At 53.7% G+C, this 27,862-nt stretch overlaps 1 protein-coding gene across 2 annotated transcripts in view; it reads left to right on the plus strand.

The window, feature by feature from the left end:
* Positions 1 to 15,784: 15,784 nt before the first annotated feature.
* ncbp3 (nuclear cap binding subunit 3) overlaps positions 15,785 to 27,862 on the plus strand; it is a 36,525-nt gene continuing 24,447 nt past the window's right edge. For both annotated transcript variants that reach the window (XM_048557450.2, XM_048557451.2), the window contains exons 1-3: positions 15,785 to 16,005; positions 24,618 to 24,683; positions 26,323 to 26,428. In XM_048557450.2, coding sequence (XP_048413407.2) covers positions 15,838 to 16,005; positions 24,618 to 24,683; positions 26,323 to 26,428 — 340 coding nt within the window. In that variant the 5' untranslated portion in view covers positions 15,785 to 15,837. The remainder of the gene's footprint in view (positions 16,006 to 24,617; positions 24,684 to 26,322; positions 26,429 to 27,862) is intronic.

Genomic DNA, 27,862 nt, shown 5'->3' on the forward strand with positions numbered 1-27,862 from the left:
TGAGCCTCCGACAGTGCCCGCTCCCTCAGCACTGACCCTCCGACAGTGCAACACTCCCTCAGCACTGACCCTCCGACAGTGCGGCGCTCCCTCAGCGCTGACCCTCCGACAGTGCGGCGCTCCCTCAGCACTGAGCCTCCGACAGTGCCGACTCCCTCAGCACTGACCCTCCGACAGCGCGGCGCTCCCTCAGCACTGACCCTCCGACAGTGCGGTCTCCCTCAGCGCTGACCGTCCGACAGTGCCCGCTCCCTCAGCATTGATCCTCCGACAGTGCAGCGCTCCCTCAGCGCTCACCCTCCGACAGTGCCCACTCCCACAGCACTGACGCTCCGACAGTGCGGCACTCCCTCAGCACTGACCCTCCGACAGAGCGGCGCTCCATCAGCGCTGACCCTCTGACAGTGCCTGCTCCCTCAGCACCGACCCTCCGATAGTGTGGCACTCTCTCAGCACTGACCCTCCGACAGTGCGGCGCTCCCTCAGCGCTGACCCTCCGACAGTGCCCATTCCCTCAGCACTGACCCTCCGACAGCGCGGCGCTCCCTCAGCACTGACCCTCCGGCCGTGCGGCACTCCCTCAACGCTGACCGTCCGACAGTGCCCGCTCCCTCAGCATTGATCCTCCGACAGTGCAGCGCTCCCTCAGCGCTCACCCTCCGACAGTGCCCGCTCCCTCAGCGCTCACCCTCCGACAGTGCCCACTCCCTCAGCACTGACCCTCCGACAGTGCGGCACTCCCTCAGCACTGACCCTTCGACAGAGCGGCGCTCCATCAGCGCTGACCCTCTGACAGTGCCCGCTCCCTCAGCACTGACCCTCCGACAGTGCGGCGCTCCCTCAGCGCTGACTCTCCGACAGTGCGGCGCTGCCTCAGCACTGACCCTCTGACAGTGCGGCGCTTCCTCAGCACTGACCTTCCAACAGTGCCTGCTCCCGCAGCACTGAACCTCCGACAGTGCAGCACTCCCTCAGCACTGACCCTCTGACAGTGCCCGCTCCCTCAGCACTGACTCTCCGACAGTGCGGCACTCCCTCAGCACTAACCCTCTGACATTGCTGTGCTCCCTCAGCACTGACCCTCCGACAGTGCCCGTTCCCTCAGCACTGACCCTCCGACAGTGCAACACTCCCTCAGCACTGACCCTCCGACAGTGCGGCGCAACCTTAGCACTGACCCTCCGACAGTGCGGCGATCCCTTAGCACTGACCCTCCGACAGTGCGACGCTCCCTCAGCACTGACCCTCTGACAGTGCGGTGCTCCCTCAGCACTGACCCTCCGACACTGCCCGTACCCTCAGCACCGACCATCCGACAGTGCGGCACTCCCTCAGCACTGACCCTCCGACAGTGCCCATTCTTTCAGCAGCGACCCTCCGACAGCGCAGCGCTCCCTCAGCACTGACCCTCCGACAGTGCGGCATTCCCTCAGCACTGACCTTCTGACAGAGCGGCGCTCCATCAGCGCTCACCCTCCGACAGTGCGGCGCTCCCTCAGCACTGACCCTCCGACAGAGCGCCCGCTCCCTCAGCCCTGACCCTCCGACAGTGCGGCGCTCCCTCAGCGCTGACTCTCCGACAGTGCGGCACTGCCTCAGCACTGACCCTCCGACAGTGCGGTCTCCCTCAGCACTGACCTTCCGGCATTGCCCATTCCCTCAGCATTGACCCTCCGGCAGTGCGGCACGCCCTCAGCACTGACTGTCCGACAGTGATGCGCTCCCTCAGCACTGTCCTTCCGACAGAGCGGCGCTCCATCAGCGCTGACCGTCCGACAGTGCCCACTCCCTCAGCACTGACCCTTTGACAGTGCGACGCTCCCTCAGCACTGACCTTCCAACAGTGCGGCGCTCCCTCAGCACTAACCCTCTGACAGTGCGGCGCTTCCTCAACACTGACCTTCCAACAGTGCCTGCTCCCTCAGCACTGACCCTCTGACAGTGCCCGCTCCCTCAGCACTGACTCTCCGACAGTGCGGCACTCCCTCAGCACTGACCCTCCGACGGTGCAACACTCCCTCAGCACTGACCTTCCGGCAGTGCCCATTCCCTCAGCACTGACCCTCCGACAGTGATGCGCTCCCTCAGCACTGACTGTCCGACAGTGATGCGCTCCCTCAGCACTGTCCTTCCGACAGAGCGGCGCTCCATCAGCGCTGACCGTCCGACAGTGCCCACTCCCTCAGCACTGACCCTCCGACAGTGCAGCGCTCCCTCTGCGCTCACCCTCCGACAGTGCGGCACTCCCTCAGCGCTGACCCTCTGACAGTGCCCGCTCCCTCAGCACTGACTCTCCGACAGTGCGGCACTCCCTCAGCACTAACCCTCTGACAGTGCGGTGCTCCCTCAGCACTGACCCTCCGACAGTGCCCGTTCCCTCAGCACTGACCCTCCGACAGAGCGGCACTCCCTCAGCACTGACCCTCCGACAGTGCGGCGCACCCTTAGCACTGACCCTCCGACAGTGCGGCACTCCCTCAGCACTGACCCTCCGACAGTGCGACGCTCCCTCAGCACTGACCCTCCGACAGTGCGGCGCTCCCTCAGCACTGAGCCTCCGACAGTGCCGACTCCCTCAGCACTGACCCTCCGACAGCGCGGCGCTCCCTCAGCACTGACCCTCCGACAGTGCGGTCTCCCTCAGCGCTGACCGTCCGACAGTGCCCGCTCCCTCAGCATTGATCCTCCGACAGTGCAGCGCTCCCTCAGCGCTCACCCTCCGACAGTGCCCACTCCCACAGCACTGACGCTCCGACAGTGCGGCACTCCCTCAGCACTGACCCTCCGACAGAGCGGCGCTCCATCAGCGCTGACCCTCTGACAGTGCCTGCTCCCTCAGCACCGACCCTCCGATAGTGTGGCACTCTCTCAGCACTGACCCTCCGACAGTGCGGCGCTCCCTCAGCGCTGACCCTCCGACAGTGCCCATTCCCTCAGCACTGACCCTCCGACAGCGCGGCGCTCCCTCAGCACTGACCCTCCGGCCGTGCGGCACTCCCTCAGCGCTGACCGTCCGACAGTGCCCGCTCCCTCAGCATTGATCCTCCGACAGTGCAGCGCTCCCTCAGCGCTCACCCTCCGACAGTGCCCGCTCCCTCAGCGCTCACCCTCCGACAGTGCCCACTCCCTCAGCACTGACCCTCCGACAGTGCGGCACTCCCTCAGCACTGACCCTTCGACAGAGCGGCGCTCCATCAGCGCTGACCCTCTGACAGTGCCCGCTCCCTCAGCACTGACCCTCCGACAGTGCGGCGCTCCCTCAGCGCTGACTCTCCGACAGTGCGGCGCTGCCTCAGCACTGACCCTCTGACAGTGCGGCGCTTCCTCAGCACTGACCTTCCAACAGTGCCTGCTCCCGCAGCACTGAACCTCCGACAGTGCAGCACTCCCTCAGCACTGACCCTCTGACAGTGCCCGCTCCCTCAGCACTGACTCTCCGACAGTGCGGCACTCCCTCAGCACTAACCCTCTGACATTGCTGTGCTCCCTCAGCACTGACCCTCCGACAGTGCCCGTTCCCTCAGCACTGACCCTCCGACAGTGCAACACTCCCTCAGCACTGACCCTCCGACAGTGCGGCGCAACCTTAGCACTGACCCTCCGACAGTGCGGCGATCCCTCAGCACTGACCCTCCGACAGTGCGACGCTCCCTCAGCACTGACCCTCTGACAGTGCGGTGCTCCCTCAGCACTGACCCTCCGACACTGCCCGTACCCTCAGCACCGACCATCCGACAGTGCGGCACTCCCTCAGCACTGACCCTCCGACAGTGCCCATTCTTTCAGCAGCGACCCTCCGACAGCGCAGCGCTCCCTCAGCACTGACCCTCCGACAGTGCGGCATTCCCTCAGCACTGACCTTCTGACAGAGCGGCGCTCCATCAGCGCTCACCCTCCGACAGTGCGGCGCTCCCTCAGCGCTGACTCTCCGACAGTGCGGCACTGCCTCAGCACTGACCCTCCGACAGTGCGGTCTCCCTCAGCACTGACCTTCCGGCATTGCCCATTCCCTCAGCATTGACCCTCCGGCAGTGCGGCACGCCCTCAGCACTGACTGTCCGACAGTGATGCGCTCCCTCAGCACTGTCCTTCCGACAGAGCGGCGCTCCATCAGCGCTGACCGTCCGACAGTGCCCACTCCCTCAGCACTGACCCTTTGACAGTGCGACGCTCCCTCAGCACTGACCTTCCAACAGTGCGGCGCTCCCTCAGCACTAACCCTCTGACAGTGCGGCGCTTCCTCAACACTGACCTTCCAACAGTGCCTGCTCCCTCAGCACTGACCCTCTGACAGTGCCCGCTCCCTCAGCACTGACTCTCCGACAGTGCGGCACTCCCTCAGCACTGACCCTCCGACGGTGCAACACTCCCTCAGCACTGACCTTCCGGCAGTGCCCATTCCCTCAGCACTGACCCTCCGACAGTGATGCGCTCCCTCAGCACTGACTGTCCGACAGTGATGCGCTCCCTCAGCACTGTCCTTCCGACAGAGCGGCGCTCCATCAGCGCTGACCGTCCGACAGTGCCCACTCCCTCAGCACTGACCCTCCGACAGTGCAGCGCTCCCTCTGCGCTCACCCTCCGACAGTGCGGCACTCCCTCAGCGCTGACCCTCTGACAGTGCCCGCTCCCTCAGCACTGACTCTCCGACAGTGCGGCACTCCCTCAGCACTAACCCTCTGACAGTGCGGTGCTCCCTCAGCACTGACCCTCCGACAGTGCCCGTTCCCTCAGCACTGACCCTCCGACAGAGCGGCACTCCCTCAGCACTGACCCTCCGACAGTGCGGCGCACCCTTAGCACTGACCCTCCGACAGTGCGGCACTCCCTCAGCACTGACCCTCCGACAGTGCGACGCTCCCTCAGCACTGACCCTCTGACAGTGCGGTGCTCCCTCAGCACTGACCCTCCGACACTGCCCGTTCCCTCAGCACCGACCATCCGACAGTGCGGCACTCCCTCAGCACTGACCCTCCGACAGTGCAACACTCCCTCAGCACTGACCCTCCGACAGCGCAACACTTCCTCAGCACTGACCCTCCGACAGTGCGGCGCTCCCTCAGCGCTGAGCCTCCGACAGTGCCTACTCCCTCAGCACTGACCCTCCGACAGTGCAACACTCCCTCAGCACTGACCCTCCGACAGTGCAACTCTCCCTCAGCACTGACCCTCCGACAGTGCGGCGCTCCCTCAGCGCTGAGCCTCCGACAGTGCCTACTCCATCAGCGCTGACCCTCCGACAGTGCCCGCTCCCTCAGCATTGATCCTCTGACAGTGCAGCGCTCACCCTCCGACAGTGCGGCGTTCCCTCAGCACTGACCCTCCGACAGTGCGGTCTCCCTTAGCACTGACCTTCCGGCAGTGCCCATTCTTTCAGCAGCGACCCTCCGACAGCGCAGCGCTCCCTCAGCACTGACCCTCCGACAGTGCGGCATTCCCTCAGCACTGACCTTCTGACAGAGCGGCGCTCCATCAGCGCTGACCCTCCGACAATGCCCGCTCCCTCAGCATTGATCCTCCGACAGTGCCCACTCCCTCAGCACTGACCCTCCGACAGTGCGGCATTCCCTCAGCACTGACCTTCTCACAGAGCGGCGCTCCATCAGCGCTGACCCTCCGACAGTGCCCGCTCCCTCAGCATTGATCCTCCGACAGTGCAGCGCTCCCGCAGCGCTCACCCTCCGACAGTGCCCGCTCCCTCAGCATTGATCCTCCGACAGTGCGGTGCTCCCTCAGCACTGACCCTCCAACAGTGTGGCGCTCCCTCAGCGCTGACTCTCCGACAGTGCGGCACTGCCTCAGGACTGACCCTCCGACAGTGCCCATTCCCTCAGCACTGACCCTCCGACAGTGCGGCGCTCCCTCAGCACTGACTGTCCGACAGAGCGGCGCTCCATCAGCGCTGACCGTCCGACAGTGCCCACTCCCTCAGCACTGACCCTCTGACAGTGCGACGCTCCCTCAGCACTGACCCTCCGACATTGCCCGCTCCCTCAGCACTGAACCTCCGACAGTGCAGCACTCCCTCAGCACTGACCCTCTGACAGTGCCCGCTCCCTCAGCACTGACTCTCCGACAGTGCGGCACTCCCTCAGCACTGACCCTCCGACAGCGCCTGCTCTCTCAGCACTGACCCTCCAACAGTGTGGTGCTCCCTCAGCGCTGACTCTCCGACAGTGCGGCACTGCCTCAGCACTGACCCTCCGACAGTGCGGTCTCCCTCAGCACTGACCTTCTGGCAGTGCCCATTCCCTCAGCACTGACTGTCCGACAGAGCGGCTCTCCATCAGCGCTGACCGTCCGACAGTGCCCACTCCCTCAGCACTGAGCCTCTGACAGTGCGACGCTCCCTCAGCACTGACCCTCCGACATTGCCCGCTCCCTCAGCACTGAACCTCCGACAGTGCAGCACTCCCTCAGCACTGACCCTCTGACAGTGCCCGCTCCCTCAGCACTGACTCTCCGACAGTGCGGCACTCCCTCAGCACTGACCCTCCGACAGCGCCTGCTCCCTCAGCACTGACTCTCCGACAGTGCCCACTCCCTCAGCACTGACCGTCCGACAGTGCCAACTCCCTCATCACTGACCCGCCAACTGTGCGGCGCTCCCTCAGCACTGACCGTCCGACAGTGCCCGCTCCGTCAGCACTGACCCTCCGACAGAGCGGCACTCCCAAAGCACTGACCCTGCGACAGTGCCCACTCCCTCAGCGCCGACCCTCCGACAGTGCGGCGCTCCCTCAGCACTGACCCTCCGACAGTGCGGTGCTCCCTCAGCACTGACCCTCCGACAGTGCGGCGCACCCTTAGCACTGACCCTCCGACAGTGCGGCACTCCCTCAGCACTGACCCTCCGACAGTGCGGCGCTCCCTCAGCACTGACCCTCCGACAGCGCGGCGCTCCCTCAGCACTGACCCTCCGACAGCGTGGTCTCCCTCAGCACTGACCCTCCGACAGTGCGGCGCTCCCTCAGCGCTGACCCTCCGACAGTGCGGCGCTCCCTCAGCACTGACCCTCCGACAGTGTGGTGCTCCCTCAGCACTGATCCTCCGACAGTGCCAACTCCCTCAGCACTGACCCTCCAACAGTGCGGCGCTCCCTCAGCACTGACCCTCCGACAGTGCAGAGCTCCCTCAGCACTGACCCTCCGACAGTGCAGAGCTCCCTCAGCACTGACCCTCCGACAGTGCAGAGCTCCCTCAGCACTGACCCTCCGACAAGGCCTGCTCCATCAGCACTGACCCTCCAACTGTGTGGTGCTCCCTCGGTTCTGGCCCTCCGGCAGTGCGGCACTCCGTCAGCACTACCCTCCGACAGTGCAGCGCTCCCTCAGCACTGACCCTCCGACAGTGCCCGCTCCCTCAGCACTGACTCTCCGACAGTGCGGCACTCCCTCAGCACTGACCCTCCGACGGTGCAACACTCCCTCAGCACTGACCTTCCGGCAGTGCCCATTCCCTCAGCACTGACCCTCCGACAGTGATGCGCTCCCTCAGCACTGACTGTCCGACAGTGATGCGCTCCCTCAGCACTGTCCTTCCGACAGAGCGGCGCTCCATCAGCGCTGACCGTCCGACAGTGCCCACTCCCTCAGCACTGACCCTCCGACAGTGCAGCGCTCCCTCTGCGCTCACCCTCCGACAGTGCGGCACTCCCTCAGCGCTGACCCTCTGACAGTGCCCGCTCCCTCAGCACTGACTCTCCGACAGTGCGGCACTCCCTCAGCACTAACCCTCTGACAGTGCGGTGCTCCCTCAGCACTGACCCTCCGACAGTGCCCGTTCCCTCAGCACTGACCCTCCGACAGAGCGGCACTCCCTCAGCACTGACCCTCCGACAGTGCGGCGCACCCTTAGCACTGACCCTCCGACAGTGCGGCACTCCCTCAGCACTGACCCTCCGACAGTGCGACGCTCCCTCAGCTCTGACCCTCTGACAGTGCGGTGCTCTCTCAGCACTGACCCTCCGACACTGCCCGTTCCCTCAGCACCGACCATCCGACAGTGCGGCACTCCCTCAGCACTGACCCTCCGACAGTGCAACACTCCCTCAGCACTGACCCTCCGACAGCGCAACACTTCCTCAGCACTGACCCTCCGACAGTGCGGCGCTCCCTCAGCGCTGAGCCTCCGACAGTGCCTACTCCCTCAGCACTGACCCTCCGACAGTGCAACACTCCCTCAGCACTGACCCTCCGACAGTGCAACTCTCCCTCAGCACTGACCCTCCGACAGTGCGGCGCTCCCTCAGCGCTGAGCCTCCGACAGTGCCTACTCCATCAGCGCTGACCCTCCGACAGTGCCCGCTCCCTCAGCATTGATCCTCTGACAGTGCAGCGCTCACCCTCCGACAGTGCGGCGTTCCCTCAGCACTGACCCTCCGACAGTGCCCGCTCCGTCAGCACTGACCCTCCGACAGAGCGGCACTCCCAAAGCACTGACCCTGCGACAGTGCCCACTCCCTCAGCGCCGACCCTCCGACAGTGCGGCGCTCCCTCAGCACTGACCCTCCGACAGTGCGGTGCTCCCTCAGCACTGACCCTCCGACAGTGCGGCGCACCCTTAGCACTGACCCTCCGACAGTGCGGCACTCCCTCAGCACTGACCCTCCGACAGTGCGGCGCTCCCTCAGCACTGACCCTCCGACAGCGCGGCGCTCCCTCAGCACTGACCCTCCGACAGCGTGGTCTCCCTCAGCACTGACCCTCCGACAGTGCGGCGCTCCCTCAGCGCTGACCCTCCGACAGTGCGGCGCTCCCTCAGCACTGACCCTCCGACAGTGTGGTGCTCCCTCAGCACTGATCCTCCGACAGTGCCAACTCCCTCAGCACTGACCCTCCAACAGTGCGGCGCTCCCTCAGCACTGACCCTCCGACAGTGCAGAGCTCCCTCAGCACTGACCCTCCGACAGTGCAGAGCTCCCTCAGCACTGACCCTCCGACAGTGCAGAGCTCCCTCAGCACTGACCCTCCGACAAGGCCTGCTCCATCAGCACTGACCCTCCAACAGTGTGGTGCTCCCTCGGTTCTGGCCCTCCGGCAGTGCGGCACTCCGTCAGCACTACCCTCCGACAGTGCAGCGCTCCCTCAGCACTGACCCTCCGACAGTGCAGCGCTCCCTCAGCACTGACCCTCCGACAGCGCCTACTCCATCAGCACTGACCCTCCGACAGTGCGGCACTCCCTCAGTCCTGACCCCACCTTTAGGAATGGTGCCCCGGGGGGAGTCAGTGACTTTGGGGATGTCAGTCTGGAATGGAACAATCTCCCAGCTTCAGGAATAGGACGCTTGACAAAAGTGTGGTGAGATTTTTAGTCTCTGCTGGACAGTTGCAGAGGGTCAGTGCATTAGGTTTGAGTCTGAGTTGTGAACTGTCAGAAACGTTCTCTGTCAGTGACCTATGTTTAGAGTCAGAGTTTCTCAGTTATAATTTAACCTTTACAGTGTGAGATTGTTTCGGCGTCAGCCCAAATACACTGAGCACCAGGAAATCACCAGGTTTTATTGGAATTGTGTGGAATCAGTCCAGTGTGGATTGGGAGTGGGTGCGGGAGCTGGATTGTGGGGAATGTGATTGTGTTTCGAGCAGCAATGGCTGATGGTGGAGCTGTCCACTGTGACAGGCCAAGGCTTTACGCAGCTGCTGTCAGTTGGGGGGACCCTGTTGAGATGCCCCCTGCTTAATGGATGGTTTCCAGCTCCTGCCCTTGGCACTGAGTGCAGGAGAGATTACTCTGCCCTGCGGGACCCTCTGTCGCTATCTGAGTTAATCACACTGTGTCATGTTCCAGCAAATGGCTGCACCACATCACCCTACAAACTCAACCCATTGAAACACCCTGAAAAACTGCTCCAATACACCCCAAACAGTCCCAAATACACCCCAAACACCCCCCAAATACACCCCAAACACTCCCCAATACACCCCAAACACTCCCCAAATACACCCCAAACACTCCCCAATACACTCCAAACACTCCCCCAATACACCCCAAACAGTCCCAAATAAACTCCAAACACTCCCCCAAATACACCCCAAACACTCCCCCAATACACCCCAAACACACCCCAATATACCCCAAACACTCCCCCAATACACCCCAAACACTCCCCCAATACACCCCAAACACTCCCCAAATACACCCCAAACACTCCCCAATACACCACAAACACTCCCCCAAACACTCCCCCAAATACACCCCAAACACTCCCCAATACACCCCAAACACTCCCCCACATACACCCCAAACACTCCCCCAATACACCCCAAACAGTCCCAAATAATCCCCAAACACTCCCCCAATACACCCCAAACACTCCCCCAATACACCCCAAACACTCCCCCAATACAACCCAAACACTCCCCAATACACCCCAAACACTCCCCCAAAAACACCCCAAACACTCCCCAAATACACCCCAAACAGTCCCAAATAAACCCCAAACACTCCCCCAATACACCCCAAACACTCCCCCAATACACCCCAAACACTCCCAAATAAACCCCAAACACTCCCCCAAATAAACCCCAAACACCCCCCCAAATACACCCCAAACACTCCCAAATACACCGCAAACACTCCCCCAAATACACCCCAAACACTCCCCCAATACACCCTAAACACTCCCCCAAATACACCCAAAACACTCCCTCAAATACACTCCAAACACTCCCCCAAATACACCCCCAATACTCCCCCAAATACACCCCAAACCCTCCTCCAATACACCCCAAACACTCCCCCAAATACACCCCAAACACTCCCCCAATACACCCTAAACACTCCCCCAAATACACCCAAAACACTCCCTCAAATACACTCCAAACACTCCCCCAAATACACCCCCAATACTCCCCCAAATACACCCCAAACCCTCCTCCAATACACCCCAAACACTCCCCAAATACACGCCAAACGCTCCCCAATACACCCCAAACACTCCCCCAAATACACCCCAAACACTCCCCCAATACACCCCAAACACTCCTGAAATACACCCCAAACACTCCCCAATACACCCCAAACACTCCCCCAAATACACCCCAAACACTCCCCAATACATCCCAAACACTCCCCCAATACACCCCACTCCCAAATAAACCCTAAGCACTCCCCCAAATACACTCCGAACACTGCCAAATATACCCTAAACAATCCCCCAAATATACCCTAAACACTCCTCCAGTACACCCCAAACACTCCCCCAATACACCCCAAACAGTCCCCCCAGTACACCCAAACACCTCGAATAAACCTTAAACACTCCCCCAAATATACCCCCAACAATCCCAAATAAACCCCAAACACTCCCCCAAATATACCCCAAACACTCCCGAATAAACCCCAAACACTCCCCCCAGTACACACCAAACACTCTCGAATAAACCTTAAACACTCCCCCAAATATACCCCAAACACTCCCAAATAAACCCTGAACACTCCCCCAAATATACCCTAAACACTCCCCCAGTACACCTCAAACACTCCCCCAATACACCCCAAACAGTCCCCCAATACACCCCACTCCCAAATAAACCCCAAACACTCCCCCCAGTACACCCAAACACTCTCGAATAAACCTTAAACACTCCCCCAAATACACCCCAAACACTCCCTAATAAACCCCACACACTCCCCCCAGTACACCCAAACACTCTCGAATAAACCTTAAACACTCCCCCAAATACACCCCAAACACTCCCCCAATTACACCCCAAACACTCCCCCAAATACACCCCAAACACCACCCCAATACACCCCAAACATTCCCACAATAAACCCCAAACATTCCCACAATAAACCCCAAACATTCCCCTGAACACATCCCACACACTCCACGAATACACCCGAAACATTCCCCCAGTACACCCCAAAAATTCCTAACAAAACCCCATGACAGGAGGTTTGAAGCCTCATGCCTCGATAACAGGCCATTACCCCTGCACAGGGTCAGTGCAGTCTCAGGCATCGTGGGTATGGCCTGTGCTGTAGGAATGTCCTTCTTACTCCACCAGGGTCAGCACCTCTACCTTCTCCCTGACACCTCACACTCACTCAATCTTGCTGTCAACCGAGTCTGGCCCCTGGCACCACTCACGCTGTATGCCCGCTGCACCGAAGACTCCACCTCTCACTGCGCCAGCAGTATAAGCCATCCAACACATCTCCCTTTATCGATGCCAGTCCCTCAGTCCAGACAGCCACGATCGGACACAGCCTGGACAGCTGTTTGGCTGTCTGGCCTGTATCCTGATCCTGACCCTGACCACCCCGGCTGGATGACCAAACATCTCTAAAGCCCTCAGCCTGGCACCAGAAGCTATCCAAGCCTTTACTGTGCCAGGGGCCCCTGAGCTGAAGGAGGTCTCTCGGGATGCAGCCGATAACCATCCCAGGCCTCCCAGCTTTGTGTCTGTGCTAAAGGTGAAGTCCTGTACAGGATGAAGTCAGGAATGCGATGGAATACTCCCCACGTTCCCTGGATTGGGGCAGCTCCAACAACACAGGGTGGCACGGTGGCTCAGTGGTTAGCACTGCAGCCTCACAACGCCAGGGACTCAGGTTCGATTCCAGCATCAGGCGACTGTCTGTGTGTGGAGTTTGCACATTCTCCCCGTGTCTGCGTGGTTTTCCTCCGGGTGCTCCGGTTTCCTCCAACAGCCCAAAGATGTGCAGGCTAGGTGGATTGGCCATGGGAAATTGCCCGTAGTGTTCAGGGGTGTGTGGGTTATAGGGGATGGGTCTGGGTGGGACGCTCTTCAAGGGGCAGTGTGGACTTGTTGGGCCGAAGGGCCTGTTTCCACACTGGAGGGAATCTAATCTAATCTAAAAACACTCAAGAAGCTTGGCACCCTCCAGGACAAAGCAACCGCTTGATTGGCCTCACACCCACAAACACCCACTCCCCCCGCCACCGACACTCAGTAGCAGCAGTGTGTACCATCCCTAAGATGTACTGCAGAAATTCACCAAAGATCCTCAGGCAGCATTTTGATTGATTTGTTATCATCACATGTACTGAGATACAGTGAAAAGTATTGTTTTGTATGCTCTGCAGGCATCAGGGTAGCCGTACAAGAGTGCAGGATAGTGTTACTGCCACAGGGAAAGTGCGGAGAGAGATCAATATCAATATTTCATAAGTCTTCTTCAAAAATCTGATAAAAGCAGGGAAGGAGCTGTTCTTCAATCTGTTGGTACACGTGTACAAACTTTTATGTCTTCTGCCCGACAGAAAAGGGTAGGAGGTATAACCGGGGTGAGATGACCTTTGTTTATGCCAGTTGCCTTCCCGAGGCAGTGAAAAGTATTGATGGAGTCCGTGGATGGGAGGCTGGTTTGCACCGTGGACTGTAGTTCCTGGTGGTTTCGGGAAGAGGAGTTGCCATACCAGATTGCATCCACTTAGGATGCTCAATGTGGTGCAGCAACGCAAACTGGTAAGGTGTCTTTATAGACGTGGTGAATTTCCCTAGCCTCCTCAGGAAGTACAGGCTTTGCTGTGCTTTCTTCACCAAAAAGCATCAACACGGATGGACCAGGACACACTGATGGAACTTGATGCTTTCAACCATATGCAAACAGAGGCATGCCCTCCACTCTGCTTCCTGAAGTCAATGACCAGCTCCTTTGTTTTGCAGACACTGATGTACAGAGTCTTGACTTTACACCACGCCATTAAACACTTTACCTCCTGCTTGTACTTCTTTGCATCACTGTTCCCAATTCCACCTATAATGGTGGCGTCATCGGCAAACTTATAAAAGGATTTGGTGTGGAATCTGGCCACACAAGTGTGTGTCTCAGTATAGTAGGGGGCTGAGTACACACCCTTACAGGGCAGCAGTTTTGAGGATGGTCAGCTCTGCTTACTAACTGCAGTCCGTTGGTCAGCAAGTTGAGAATCCAGTTACAGAGGGAAGAGCAGACACCTTGGACCTGGAGTTTGGAGAGGAGTTTGTTTGGAATTATGGTGTTGGAAGGCAGAGCTGTAATCAATAAGAAGCTTGTCCTGGGTATCCCTCCTTGTCCAAATGTTCCAGTATTCACAGTCTGCCTTGGAGAGTTGCACCAGTAGGCCATCTACAAGGGATCAAGATTACATGGGGGAGGCTAGAGGTAATTTAAGCTATGTCCAGCTTCATAATTACCAATGTCAGAGCACCAACCAGGAGTCATTGGGGCATGCTGCACCAGTTTTCTTTGGCACTGAGATGATGGCAGTCTTCTTAAAGCAGGTTGGGACTTCAGATCACAGTAGAGAGGTTGAAGATGTCTGTGAATACTCCTGACAGGATTCACACCATTCTGCTAGAATTTGGTTTTACCTCATAGAATCATCCAGTACAGAAGAGGCTCTTTGGCCCATCAAAAATTTGCTACAACCTATACTAGGCCTATAACTTTGAATGCAATGATATTTCAACTGCTCATTCATGTAGTTTTTAAAGGTTTGAACTTCCACCTCAACTACCCTCCCAAAGTGCTTTCCAGTCCCGCACCATCCTCTGGGTGAAAAGGTTTTCCTCAAATCACCTCAAAGCCCCTTGTGTGTAACTTTATAATTATGCATCCTCATTGTCGACCTTTCAACCCTACTTTCTATTCATTCAGAGATAGTAAAAACTGCCGATGCTGGAGTCAGTGAAAACACAGGTGGAGCTGGAGGAACACAGCAGGCCAGGCAGCATCAGAGGAGCAGGAAAGTTGACTTGAGATAATGGGAACTGTAGAAGGGTCCATGCCCAAAACGTCAGCTTTCCTGCTCCTAAGATGCTGCTTGGCCTGCTGTGTTCATCCAGCTCCACACCTTGTTATCTAAGAAAGTTGGTCTATTGGGTTGGGACCCTTCAAATGGGGCTCGAAATGTCAACTTTCCTGCTCTTCTGATGCTGCCTGGCCTGCTGTGTTCCTCTAGCTCCATGCTGCATTATATCTGCTTTCTATTCATTCTATTCACACCCCTCAATCTTATAGACCACCACCGAGTGCCCCCTTGACCTTCTGTGGCCAGCCTTATTACTGATTCAGCTCCACTGTCCTCAAGCAGAAGCCAATGTCCTTCTTTGTCAGGGTTCAATATTCAGGAAACTTGTCCAGCTCAATTCCATACCTTCCCACAATTGCAAACCTTCATGATCTTGAGAAAAATCTCATCATTTATAGATCTTTCGACAAGACTTTCAAAATGTATGACCATGACCAATCTAGAAGCTTAAGGGTAGGAGATGCATGGGAACACTACCGTCTGAAAGCTCGCCTCCAAGCTACTCACCATTTGTCTTGGATATATATCGCTGTTTCTTCACAGTTGTTGGGTCAAAATCCTGGAATTCACTCCCTAATAACATTGTGTGTTGTGTCAGCCCACAGCACATTGACGGCAGTCATTAAAAAAGGCAGCTCACCAGCACCATCTCAACGGGCAACTAGGGATGGGCAATAAATGCTGGGGCCAGCCAGCAATGCCCACATCCCACTAGACAATTCAGGAATAATGCCAGGTGGCTGAGGTTTTGGATGGCTTGAAAAGGGCACTAATCATGGGCAGTGAAAGTTTGGAGAGTGTTGGATTGGGAAACTGTCCTGATGGAAGCTTGGGTCAGGCTCAGTGCCAACTCATGGGGCAAAGGGTGGCACTTGATTGATTTGACATTCCAGCTGGAGGGGGCAGTTACTCTCCAGGCCGCAGGGAGGCGCTGCGATCCGCTCACTGCAAACTACGGCGAGCTGAGTAATCTCTTGCCGCGCGTTGCACTCCTCAGCATTGGATGGTACGCCGGCCGTGGCGGCAGGTGGCACCTCTTGCCTTTCCCTCGGCGACTCCTTGTTTGTCATGGCGGCGGTGCGGGGCCTGCGGGTCTGTTTGGAGCCTGGGCCTGGGGCAGAGGGGGCCGCCAGCACCGAGAGGGATGACGAGCCCATGGAGGTGGAGGAGGGGGAGATCGAGCCCGAGAGGCTGGACACCATCTCAGTGCGGAGGTCGCTCAAGGACCTGATCCCGGTGAGGAGAGGCCCAGGCCTCGGGCCCGGGTTTGGGGGGGGGGCGGGAATCACAAAGGCCTCGGAGAGGTTAGAGTGAGGAGGGAAGGACAGGGTCAGTGCTGAGGGAGCGGGCACTGTCGGAGGGTCAGTGCTGAGGGAGAGGGCACTGTCGGAGGGTCAGTGCTGAGGGAGCGGGCACTGTCGGAGGGTCAGTGCTGAGGGAGCGGGCACTGTTGGAGGGTCAGTGCTGAGGGAGTGGGCACTGTCGGAGGGTCAGTGCTGAGGGAGTGGGCACTGTCGGAGGGTCAGTGCTGAGGGAGTGGGCACTGTCGGAGGGTCAGTGCTGAGGGAGTGGGCACTGTCGGAGGGTCAGTGCTGAGGGAGCGGGCACTGTCGGAGGGTCAGTGCTGAGGGAGTGGGCACTGTCGGAGGGTCAGTGCTGAGGGAGCGGGCACTGTCGGAGGGTCAGTGCTGAGGGAGTGGGCACTGTCGGAGGGTCAGTGCTGAGGGAGTGGGCACTGTCGGAGGGTCAGTGCTGAGGGAGTGGGCACTGTCGGAGGGTCAGTGCTGAGGGAGTGGGCACTGTCGGAGGGTCAGTGCTGAGGGAGCGGGCACTGTCGGAGGGTCAGTGCTGAGGGAGCGGGCACTGTCGGAGGGTCAGTGCTGAGGGAGCGGGCACTGTCGGAGGGTCAGTGCTGAGGGAGTGGGCACTGTCGGAGGGTCAGTGCTGAGGGAGTGGGCACTGTCGGAGGGTCAGTGCTGAGGGAGCGCCTCACTGTCGGAGGGTCAGTGCTGAGGGAGTGGGCACTGTCGGGGGGTCAGTGCTGAGGGAGTGGGCACTGTCGGAGGGTCAGTGCTGAGGGAGTGGGCACTGTCGGAGGGTCAGTGCTGAGGGAGTGGGCACTGTCGGAGGGTCAGTGCTGAGGGAGTGGGCACTGTCGGACGGTCAGTGCTGAGGGAGTGGGCACTGTCGGAGGGTCAGTGCTGAGGGAGTGGGCACTGTCGGAGGGTCAGTGCTGAGGGAGTGGGCGCTGTCCCCTCCGAAGCCTCTGTTTTGACTGAGTGAGACAAATAATAACTTTTCCGGTGAAATTCTCAGTGGCCTCGCTCCGGATGAGCACTTTTTCTGGGGATTTTCGCACTGGCAGTTTGGGATGTGGATTTGTGGACACTCTGCGTATCGTGCGTTGCAACAGCAGCTTCACCCTCGCAATGAAATTGTGGAAATAGCTAATTTTACTCTGTTCTGTTGTCATGTTTTTATCTTCTGGTTTTGTAATGCTGATTGGCTGGGGCTGTGGTGGCTATCTGGGCATGAGCTGAGGCATTGGCTACTTTAAAATATGCCAAACTGAGCTCCTGTTTTGGGTGGAGATTGTTGAAAAGTGTTTAGTTTGGTAAGTGTAATGTTGTCTGGGTGCTGCTGGTGACTTTATGGTGTTGGTTCCCAAGCTGATGATCTCTCCATCAGAGGGACTTCAAATCATGTTTTGATCTGTTGACAACTCAGAAATCAAGGTTGATTAACTCCCACCAAGCACTGACCCCTTGTATCCCACACTGTCTGACCTGCATTGGCTCGTGTTCGAGCAGCAGTGCGTTTTCAAAATTTTCATCCTCCTTTGTGAACTCATCCGTGGCTTTGCCTCTCATCATCTGTACGATTTCCCTCAGCACCACACAGCTCCAAGATCTCTGCTCCTGCAGTTTTGGCCTCGACTGGGAACGTCCTGAGTTCAATCCCTCCCTCATTGGCTGCTGTACCTTCAGCTACCTGCGCTCTGAGCTCCGTAACTTTCTCCTTAAATCCCTCAGCTTCATTCTGTTCCTCTTTAAGATGCCTGTTAAAACTGCCTTTGACCACAGTTCTGACCTGCTATCTCTTTGTGGCTCAGTGTCATACTTGTATTTTGTAATGCTCATATGAAGTTCCTTGTGATGTTTTGGAGCAGTAACTGAAGGTAGATGTAAGTTATTGCTGATTACTGGGAATAGTTTAAAACTCTGTACTCATCTGCCAAGTTACAAGACACCTTGGTTTTATTACATCCAGCAACTTAAGACCATAAGACATAGAAGTGGAAGTAAAGCCATTCGGCCCATCAGGTCCACTCCGCCATTTAAATCATGGCTGATGGCCATTTCAACACCACTTCCCTGCACTCTCCCTGCAGCCCTTGATTCCTTTTGAGATCAAGAATTTGTCGATCTCTGCCTTGAAGGCATCCAATGTTCCGGCCTCCACTGCACTCTGTGGCAATGAATTCCACAAGGCCACCACTCTCTGGCTGAAGAAATGTCGTCTCATTTCAGTTTTAAATTTACCCCCTCTAATTTTAAGGCTGTGCCCATGGGTCCTAGTCTCCCCACCTACGGAAACAACTTCCTAGCGTCCACCCCTTCTAAGCCATACATTATCTTGTAAGTTTCTATTAGATCTCCCCTCAACCTTCTAAACTCTAATGAGTACAATCCCAGGATCCTTAGCCGTTCATCATTCGTTAAACCTACCATTCCAGGGATCATCCATGTGAATCTCCGCTGGACACGCTCCAGGGCTAGTATGTCCTTGTGTGTTAATGCTTTTAATGCTCATTGCCTTCTCCTTTGTATCCATACCCTGATTCCAGTTTACTCCCAGAGTTTCCCTAACAAACATGTAAAGAAATGAAAGATAAGCCAGTATAAAGCCAATTTTTGAACCTTCATATTTTTATATCCACTAGCGCTCCTTCATGTTCTTTTTGTAGACGGGGTTGTTAAGGGATTTAGAATGCTTACCTTTGCTCAGATCTTTGAGTCTCGGAGTTAGGATGTCATGATGAGGTTGTACAGGAAAATGGTGAGGCCTCTTCTGGAATGTTGTGCCCAGTTATGGGAAGGATGTTATTAAGCTAGAGAGATTTCAGTAAAGATTTACCAGGATTGTGCCTGGAATGCAGGATTTGAGGTTGTTAACTTGCTTGCCAAGCTGGCTAGCTTTTGTTCAGATGTTTTGTCACTGTGCTAGGTGTCATCATCAGTGAAGCCTCTGAAGAAGCGATGTTGTTCTACTCCACTCGGAATTTATACTGCCCGGTCCATTATGGTGAGAAGTGTTGTTTTTCCGGTTTGGATCTGCATGGGTTTGTATTTGGGTCCAATTCTGTTTGTTGATTGAAGTGTGGGCAGAGAACCATGCGTCTAGGAATTCCTGTGCATGTCTACATTTGGCTTCTATGGACTGCCCAAAGTACATAAAGCAGACATTCCCCTCAGGCCCACTGTCTCCCTACCAGGCACACCTTCACACAAACTGGCTGAGGACCTACAACAGAGGCTGAAACACCTGGTTGATAGATCACCTCATTCTATCCACTCAACCCAAAATTTCTTTGATACCCTCGAGAACATAAAAATCAGTGACAACGAGATTATTGGTAACCTTTGTCGTCACAGCTTTATTTACATCAATTGACATCCCACTAGCCAAAGAAACAGTGGCCATGCTACTAGAGGAAACCGCTACACAGACCAGCAGCTCCATCAGCAAGGACAACGCCCTTAAATTACCAGACCTCTGCCTCACCACACACCTCATCTTTAATGGTCACATATACAAACAGATTGACAATATGCCAATGGGGTCACCCATCTTGGGACTCTCACAGCGGCAGTCATACAAAGACTAGAACACACCACCCTCCCCCACATTCAACCGAAACTGTGGATCCAGTACGTAGACGGCACATTTGTCGTTATTAAATGCAACAAATTAGAAGAGACCCACCACCTCATCAACGGCGTATTTGCAGGGATTAAATTCACAAGGGGAGAAGAAACCAACAATTTCTGGATGTTAAGATGGAACGCCTGACAGATGGGCATTCCAACCCTCCGTATAAAGAAAAGCGACCCATACGGATCAAATCCTCAACTTCCACAGCAACCACCCCAGCATCCACAAACAAAGCTGCATTAGGATACTATATAATCGGGCCTGGACACACTGCAACGCTCCAGAACTGCACCAGGATGATGAAAAACACTTACACAGTATCCTCGTTTTAAATAGATATCCCTGCAACTTCATCCACAGATTCCTATTAAACAGACAACAACAGGAGGACACAGTATGCCATAACACACTGGCCACACAGCCCTACATCAGGAACATGTTGGAACTGACAACAAAACTCCTGAGACCACTAGGAATCATGATGGCCCACGAGCCCACAGCTACTCTACCATAAACACTTAGAAGGATTAAAGACCCCATTCCCAAACATGCAGAATGAATGTGGTTTACAAAATACCATGCAACAACTGCCACGGACATTACATCGGACAGACAGGAAGGAAACTAGCCATCAGAATACACAAACATCAGCTGGCAGCAAAACGGTACGATGAATTCTCCTTAATATCTGTACATTCAGACAGTGAAGGCCATCAGTTTAACTGGGACAAAGTAACCATAGTAGCCCAGGCCAAACACAGGCGCACACGGGAATTCCTAGAGGCATGGTTCTCCACCCGTAATGCAGTCAACAAACACATATACAAACCCATACAGATGAAAACCAGAAATGACACGACTCACCATAACGGCCCGGACAGTATAAATTCCAAGCGGAGTAGAATAACCTCGGTTTGTCAGAGGCTCCACTAATGATGTCACCTGGCATGGTGATGAAGCGTCTGAACGAGAACAAGCCAGCTCAGCGAGCAAGTCACCAAGCTCACCCGCAACCTGAGCTGCAGATCTTTGCCAGTACTTTAAACAATGGAGGGCTTAAGTTATAAGGAGAGGCTGGGTTTGCTGGGACATTTTTCCACGGGAATTTATGATCGAGGGGTGACCTTTATAAAGGTTTATAAAATCATGAGAGGCATGGGTAAGGTGAATGGCAGGTGCTTTTTTCCTAGATTTCAACACCTAGTGGCATGTTTTTAAGGTGCGAGGAAAAAGATTTTAAAATGACATGAGGGGCAAACATTTTTACACAGAGGGGTTTGTGGCATAAACTTCGGAGGAAGTTGTGGATGTGGGTACAGTTTCACAGTTTAAAAGTTGTTTGGATAAATGCATGAATAAGAAATGTTTGTAGGGCTATGGGCCAAGTGCAGGCAGGTGGGACCAGTTTAAGATTATGGTCAGCATGAAGTGATTGGACCAAAGGTTCTGTTTCGGTGCTGTGTGACCATGTGCTTCCTCTTGCCTTGCAAGTCTGACTTGAATCCTACAGTTTGTGCCGAAACTGTGCCAAGAAACTGGCACAAAAGATGATGGAAGCTTCAAGTAACTGGGTCGAGTCAGAGAATTTGGAGCATTTTCTCCCACAAGGAAACAAGATAAATGTGATGAGAGGCCGTGTTTGGAGGATATAAGCCCATGATGGACTGAACGATATGTAGCATTTATGGGCAGAGAAACGGTGATAGTGTTTCAAGTTGGAACAGCTTTTTATTTGAATGCTTATTCTGGAGTTTCCGAAGAGTTTCTGTGAAATGTACATGAGGTCTGCTGTCCAATAAATTGGATTTCAGTAATACTCAGCGATTCAGGCATTGGTCAGCAGTCTGTCTCAACCTCAACTCTGTCCCCTGTTTCCTGGGGGTGCCACCTGCCACTCTAGCGTGGGTAGAGCTGGCTTTGTGAGTCATCACTATAGCTCTGGCTCAGGCCTGTCCTAATATCTCCTAATGCCTTAGTGTCTAAAAGTTTAAAAGGTCACTCTCCTGTGAATAATTTTGGGAATACTTTGTCAGGTTAGGGGTGTTGTTGTTCAGCTAGACTTGGTGTTGAACATGATGGTCCCTGGGGCTCTCCCATCAAAATCTGGAGGCAATGAGGTGAAAAGGAAAATGACCTGTGTTTATGTGAAATAGTGAATTTTTTTTCTCTGCACCTCAGGGTTTCCAAGTGTGCGTTCCACCCTGTGTTCTAATACAGACACACTGTTGTTGTATCACATATTATAAATTTGTGACAGGATCATTTGCATCTGGCTTTAGATAGTGCCCAGGTTTAGTGCTCCATCTGAAAGACCGCTTTTCTGATGTTTCAGTACAATTCCTCCACTAGCTCCCGAGCTCCGCCTTGTTTGTTGCAGGGTTTCACATCTCCTTGCTGCAGCAAAGTTGGATTTTCTTATTCAAGGAGAGAACTCCGGGGGGAGTTTCCCATTTTACCTCCCATGCCTTCCATAAGCTTAATTGGAGCTTGTACGTGGAGAACCTCTCAAAATACTGCTGGGATTAGGAAGAAGTTCCGGACCTTTATTCAGAAATGATGTTCAGGCCTGGCACCGGGGGAAGCCAGTGCTGGTTCATTTTTCCACGGTTGGGAATTGACATCACAAGAGGTCACAGCCCTCTCCTGGCAGCTCGAGAATTTGAATTTGGATCAAAATTCATTAGTAAAAGTGACTAAACCTTTAGACTGTCAAAAATACCCAAATTGTTCACTAATGTCCTTCAGGAAATAAAACCAACCCATTCTGGCCCGTCCCACGCCTGTCCATCACTGACCTCCAGCCCATCTGCTCATTTATTTTGAAATTATTTGGCTCAGATGGCAATGGATCAACGAAGGTATCCCACACACACACAATGGCTTGTTCCAATTACAGAAGAACAGCAAATGCGAGTGTTGGCAGCAGTGAAAATAGTAATTATTACTGTCAGTAGGAAGTCGGAAAGGATGTTCGGCTCAGCGTAATTCAGAGCACCAAGCTAGAACCATCAGATAAGAATTTCAGAGCCGAATGGGTCAACCGGTGCTCTGTGGGAACCAGACAGAGCCAGCCCTGATGTGTTGGTAAGTTAGTGGGGCAAGGTTAGGGTATCAGGACTGATGCTGCAGATTGTGCTCATGACCATTGTCCAGGACAGCCTTCTGGAGTTGAATGATTACGTTAAGAGGACTATCGGCCTAAGATTGGTGAATATTGAGTGTTTAGAGGCTGAGGGTGATCTCATCAAAATACTTGCAGAGTGGATGTAACAAGGAGTAAGATAGGAAAGTAAAAGTTCAGTACAGATCAGCCTGCTGATTTGTTTTTTTTAGTTATTTATTCTTTCATGTGCTGAGGAATTCACTGACAAATCTGCATTTGTTCCCCATCCCTAATTGCCCTTCAGATGAGCAGGTTGCTCAGCAATTCCAGACCCCAAGAGTCTGGAGTCACGTAGGTCAGACTAGTTAATGATGGCATGTTTCACTCCCTAAAGGCCATCTGTGAACTAGCTTCATGTTGCAGTTTTATTTCCATAAGTCATAAGGTACATGGTTTGCTTCTACTCTTATCAAATCTGCTCTGCCGTTCGAATAACATCACGGTCAAAAACACAAGCTATCACATCAATCCTGTCAAGCCCTTTAAGAATTTGTAAACTAATTGGATTTAAATTTGCTGTAGTTGGATAGAGAGTTGTAAGAGCATTTTAGGCTGCATCTTTGGTTTGCTAGTGCAGAGTCATTCCCACTTTCCACTGTCTCCGCCCAAAGGGCTGAATGCCCACCTCCTGTACAATAAAACATGATGGGCAAGGTACAGAGAAAGCTGAAACCCCCAGTGAGAACCAGCTGCTTCAGGAACTGCATCCCAGTGAGAGTAACCCCTTCAGGATCTGTATCCCAGTGAGAGTCAGCCCCTTCAGGATCTGTATCCCAGTGAGGGTCAGCCCCTTCAGGATCTGTATCCCAGTGAGAGTCAGCCCCTTCAGGATCTGTATCCCAGTGAGAGTCAGCCCCTTCAGGATCTGTATCCCAGTGAGAGTCAGCCCCTTCAGGATCTGTATCCCAGTGAGAGTCAGCACCTTCAGTAGCTGTATCCCAGTGAGAGTCAGCGCCTTCGGAAACTATCCCAGTGAGAGTCAGCCCCTTCAGGAACTGTCTCCCAGTGAGAGTCAGCCCCTTCAGGAACTGTATCCCAGTGAGAGTCAGCACCTTCAGTAGCTGTATCCCAGTGAGAGTCAGCGCCTTCGGAAACTATCCCAGTGAGAGTCAGCGCCTTCGGGAACTGTATCCCAGTAAGGGTCAGCCCCTTCAGGATCGGTATCCCAGTGAGAGTCAGCCCCTTCAGGATCTGTATCCCAGTGAGAGTCAGCCCCTTCAGGATCTGTGTCCCAGTGAGGGCCAGCACCTTCAGGAACTGTATCCCTGTGAGAGTCAGCATCTTCAGGATCTATATCCCAATGAGGGTCAGCCCCTTCAGGATCTGTATCCCAGTGAGGGTCAGCACCTTCAGGAATTGTATCCCAGTGAGAGTCAGCCCCTTCAGGATCTGTATCCCAGTGAGAGTCAGCCCCTTCAGGATCTGTATCCCAGTGAGAGTCAGCCCCTTCAGGATCTGTATCCCAGTGAGAGTCAGCGCCTTCAGGATCTGTATCCCAGTGAGAGTCAGCTCCTTCAGGAACTGTATCCCAGTGAGGGTCAGCGCCTTCAGGAACTGTATCCCAGTGAGGGTCAGCCCCTTCAGGAATTGTATCCCAGTGAAATTCCCATTTGATGTTAAGGTTGTGAATCCGTATATGGCAGTGTGTTGGGACTCAGCCTGTGTGATTCGACAATAAAGGCCTTATGTTGGTACTGAAGATGGCTGAAAGGGGTCTTAATGTTTTTCTCTTTTGATTCTGTTTATATAGGACACAAGTCGGCGGTATGAGAACAAGGCTGGCACGTTCATTACAGGCATTGATGTTACCTCGAAGGTATCAACCAATTGCTTCTCTGCCCCAGGTTTGGGATGTGGGTTAGTAATCACCAGGAGGGATGGGTCGTCCATTGTCATGAGTGAAAGAAGGGTTGGGTTTCAGGGAAGCTTTGAGTTAATAAACTACTGGTTCAGTCCGTGGGATCCTATCAGTCACAGGAGATGTTTCTAGAGGAGGGGGAAACCATACATTTTATCGCAATGTTATGTTGTGGGGTGACATCCAATTGCTCTGATCTCACCGCTACAGCAGGCAATCAGACCCATGCTCTGTCCACTGAATGCACCTGAACCTCCATCCTGCTGCTTTCAAAGCAAAAACAGAAATGTTTCAATTAGTTTGGGGGAATCAGTGTGTTGACAAATAAACTTGATCATTGAAAAGTGTGAGGTGCTGCGATTTGGTGGGAAGAATCAGAGAAGAAAGTTAATTTTTTTTAATAGAATACCACAGTTAATTGTGTCGCTGTCTTGCAAGGACATTCAGATCTGACTGAGTTCACTGTCCAAATTTAGGTACTAGGATCTCCAGGAGTTTTCCCGCACTTTCTGCATTAGATCACAATACAAATTGTTCACTGAGCTATCACTAAACTTTGGGAAAAGTTTAATTTTTCATTGAAATGACAGCTTAAGATTGGTACAAACTGCAAAGTGTGCAGCAGCCCAATAGCTTATCTCTGTGGCTTGATTAGCTGGACATGCAATCCAGTATTAGGATGCTCTCCAAGACATTACCCATGTAAAAGTCAACAATTTTTGTCTAAAAATATATTTGTCTTTTACACAAGTACATTTGGTAGGAGTCCAACAGAGCAGAGAAACTATAGGATCTGAGTTACAGGTTCACAGTGATTAAAGGAACAGTTCAGTTTGTTAGAATATTTGGAAGATGCAGACAAACTCTGATGTTAAATTTCTAGAACAGTAGAATTAGAAAGGAGAGACATTTGTTAGACCACATGTGGAGTACTGTGAACAGTTTCTGGCCTCATTATTAAAAGGATATCAAGGAACGGGAAGGTTTCAGGAGGATGGTGCCAGGTCTGGTAAGTTGTAACTATCGGGAAAGACTGAGCAGGCTGGAGTTCCTTTCTTTAGAGAAGAGAAGGCTGAGGGATCACTTGACCTGTTTAGTTGCAGAGTGAAAGGGTATGAGAGGGTCATTATAAAGATATTCCAGGTTATGCCCCAGTCAGATCCCGAAGAAACATATTTACCCAAACAGAGAGTGAGGCGAATGTGAATCATGCTCCTTCAGGGAATATTTACCCCAAATGGTGTTAACTTTTAAGCAAAAGTTAGATAAGGACCTGAGGGAGAAAGGAGTAGAAATGCTGATGGGATGAGACGGGAGAAGGCTCATAAGGAGAAACACAAGTTGTAAGTCTTGTTTCTGTGAAAAACGAGCATTCAAATCAAATGCTGAATGAAATACTTTGCTGTGGAAAAATATAGCAAGCCACTGCATTGATCACACTGGCCTGAATGGGCTGATTCTGACTCCGAGGTCTTTGCAGAGTAGGGCAGGCAGGTAGGCAGATATTACAACCATGGCCTGCTCTCTCCTGCCCACACTTACTGTTTCACCCTGTGCCCTTCATGCCCCAACTTTATCTGTTTATTTAATTCCACAGGAAGCAGTGGAGAGGAAGGAACAGCGAGCAAGGAGATTCCATTTCCGGGCTGAGGTGAACCGCACTCAGTGCAAGGTGGTTTTGGACAAGGAAGTCTTGAAGGAAGGTGACAATTTACTTTTCTAATTTGGAAAGTTTCTGTAGACTGAACAAGAATACAATAACTTTGAAGGCTTTAGGATATCAGTTTCCGGGTCACTGGCTGGACTCTGGGAAAGGTGAAGAGTGTCCTACTTCATCCACCATCTAAACTAGCCACTCAGTCTAAGTAACTTCTACTAGTCAATGAGTTACCATGGAGATAGAGGTAGCCAAGCCAACAATACTTTGTCTATAACACTACTGATTTGTTATTTATTAAAGACTTGTATTGCACTGAAAACATTTAGATTTTTGTCAATTTTGCACTGTGAACTATCATCAACAAACTTTATTGATTTGACGCAAGTAAACCTCAGCAAATTACAGCTGGAGATCGGTAATGTATAAATAAAAAGCTTGGAGAAGGCCCAGAGAGAATCTATGAAGGACTTACAGCAACAACGGGCTTAAATCGATAAGGAAGCAAAGAGAGCCAAAGGATAAGACAACACAATCTAAATTTTTTTATTCGTTCATGGAATGCGGGTGTCCTTGGGCAGTATTTACCGCACACTCTGCTTGAGAAGGTGGGGGTGAGCTGCCTTCTTGAAACTGCTGCAGTCCGTGTGCTGTGGGTTGACTCACAATGCCCTTAGGGAGGGAATTTCAGAATTTTTACCCAGCAACAGTGAAGGAACGGCAATATTTCCAAATCAGGATGGTGAGGGGCTTGAAGGGGAACTTGCAGGGGGTGGGGTCCCCATGTATCTGCTGCCCTCATCCTTCGAGGTGGTCGCAGGTTTTGTAGTTTCCATTGGAGGAGATTCCGTGAATTCCTGCAATGATAAACCCCAGGATATTCTCAGTCGGGGATTCAGTACCATTAAGCATCGAGGGGAAATGGTTAGATTCTCTCTTGTAGGCAGTGGCCATTGCCTGGCACTTGTGTGGTATCAATGTTACTTGCCATTTATCAGCCCAAGCCTGAGACGTTCTACATGTGACAGAGATCCCTTCAGTATCTGAGACGTCATGAATCGAGCTTTAGCCTTATCTTTTGCAATGATGTTCTGAGCTGTTTTGCCCTTGTAGATGAGGATATTTGTGGACACTCAGTCTCCTGTTAGTTTAATTGTCCATTACCATCCCCAGCTGACTATGGCAAGACTACAAAGCTCAAATCAGATCTGTTGGATATGAGATCACTTATCCCTGTTAGGGGCTGGCAGGTTAGACTTCGCTCCAGAATCTGACTTGGCCAGTATTCATGCCAATTGACATCATGATCTCAGACTGGGGCTAGTTTATCAGACAGCCCTCCCAATTTTGACATAAACCTCAGATGTTTAAAGGAGGACTTTGCAGGGTTGACAGGACTAATTAGCCGTTGTTTCCAGCACCAGGATTTCCTTCCAGTCACATTCCTTCCTTTCGACCACATAGCAGTTTGCTACAACTG

The sequence above is a fragment of the Stegostoma tigrinum genome, chromosome 27 (genome assembly GCF_030684315.1).
Source record: "Stegostoma tigrinum isolate sSteTig4 chromosome 27, sSteTig4.hap1, whole genome shotgun sequence".
Classification (NCBI taxonomy): domain Eukaryota; kingdom Metazoa; phylum Chordata; class Chondrichthyes; order Orectolobiformes; family Stegostomatidae; genus Stegostoma; species Stegostoma tigrinum.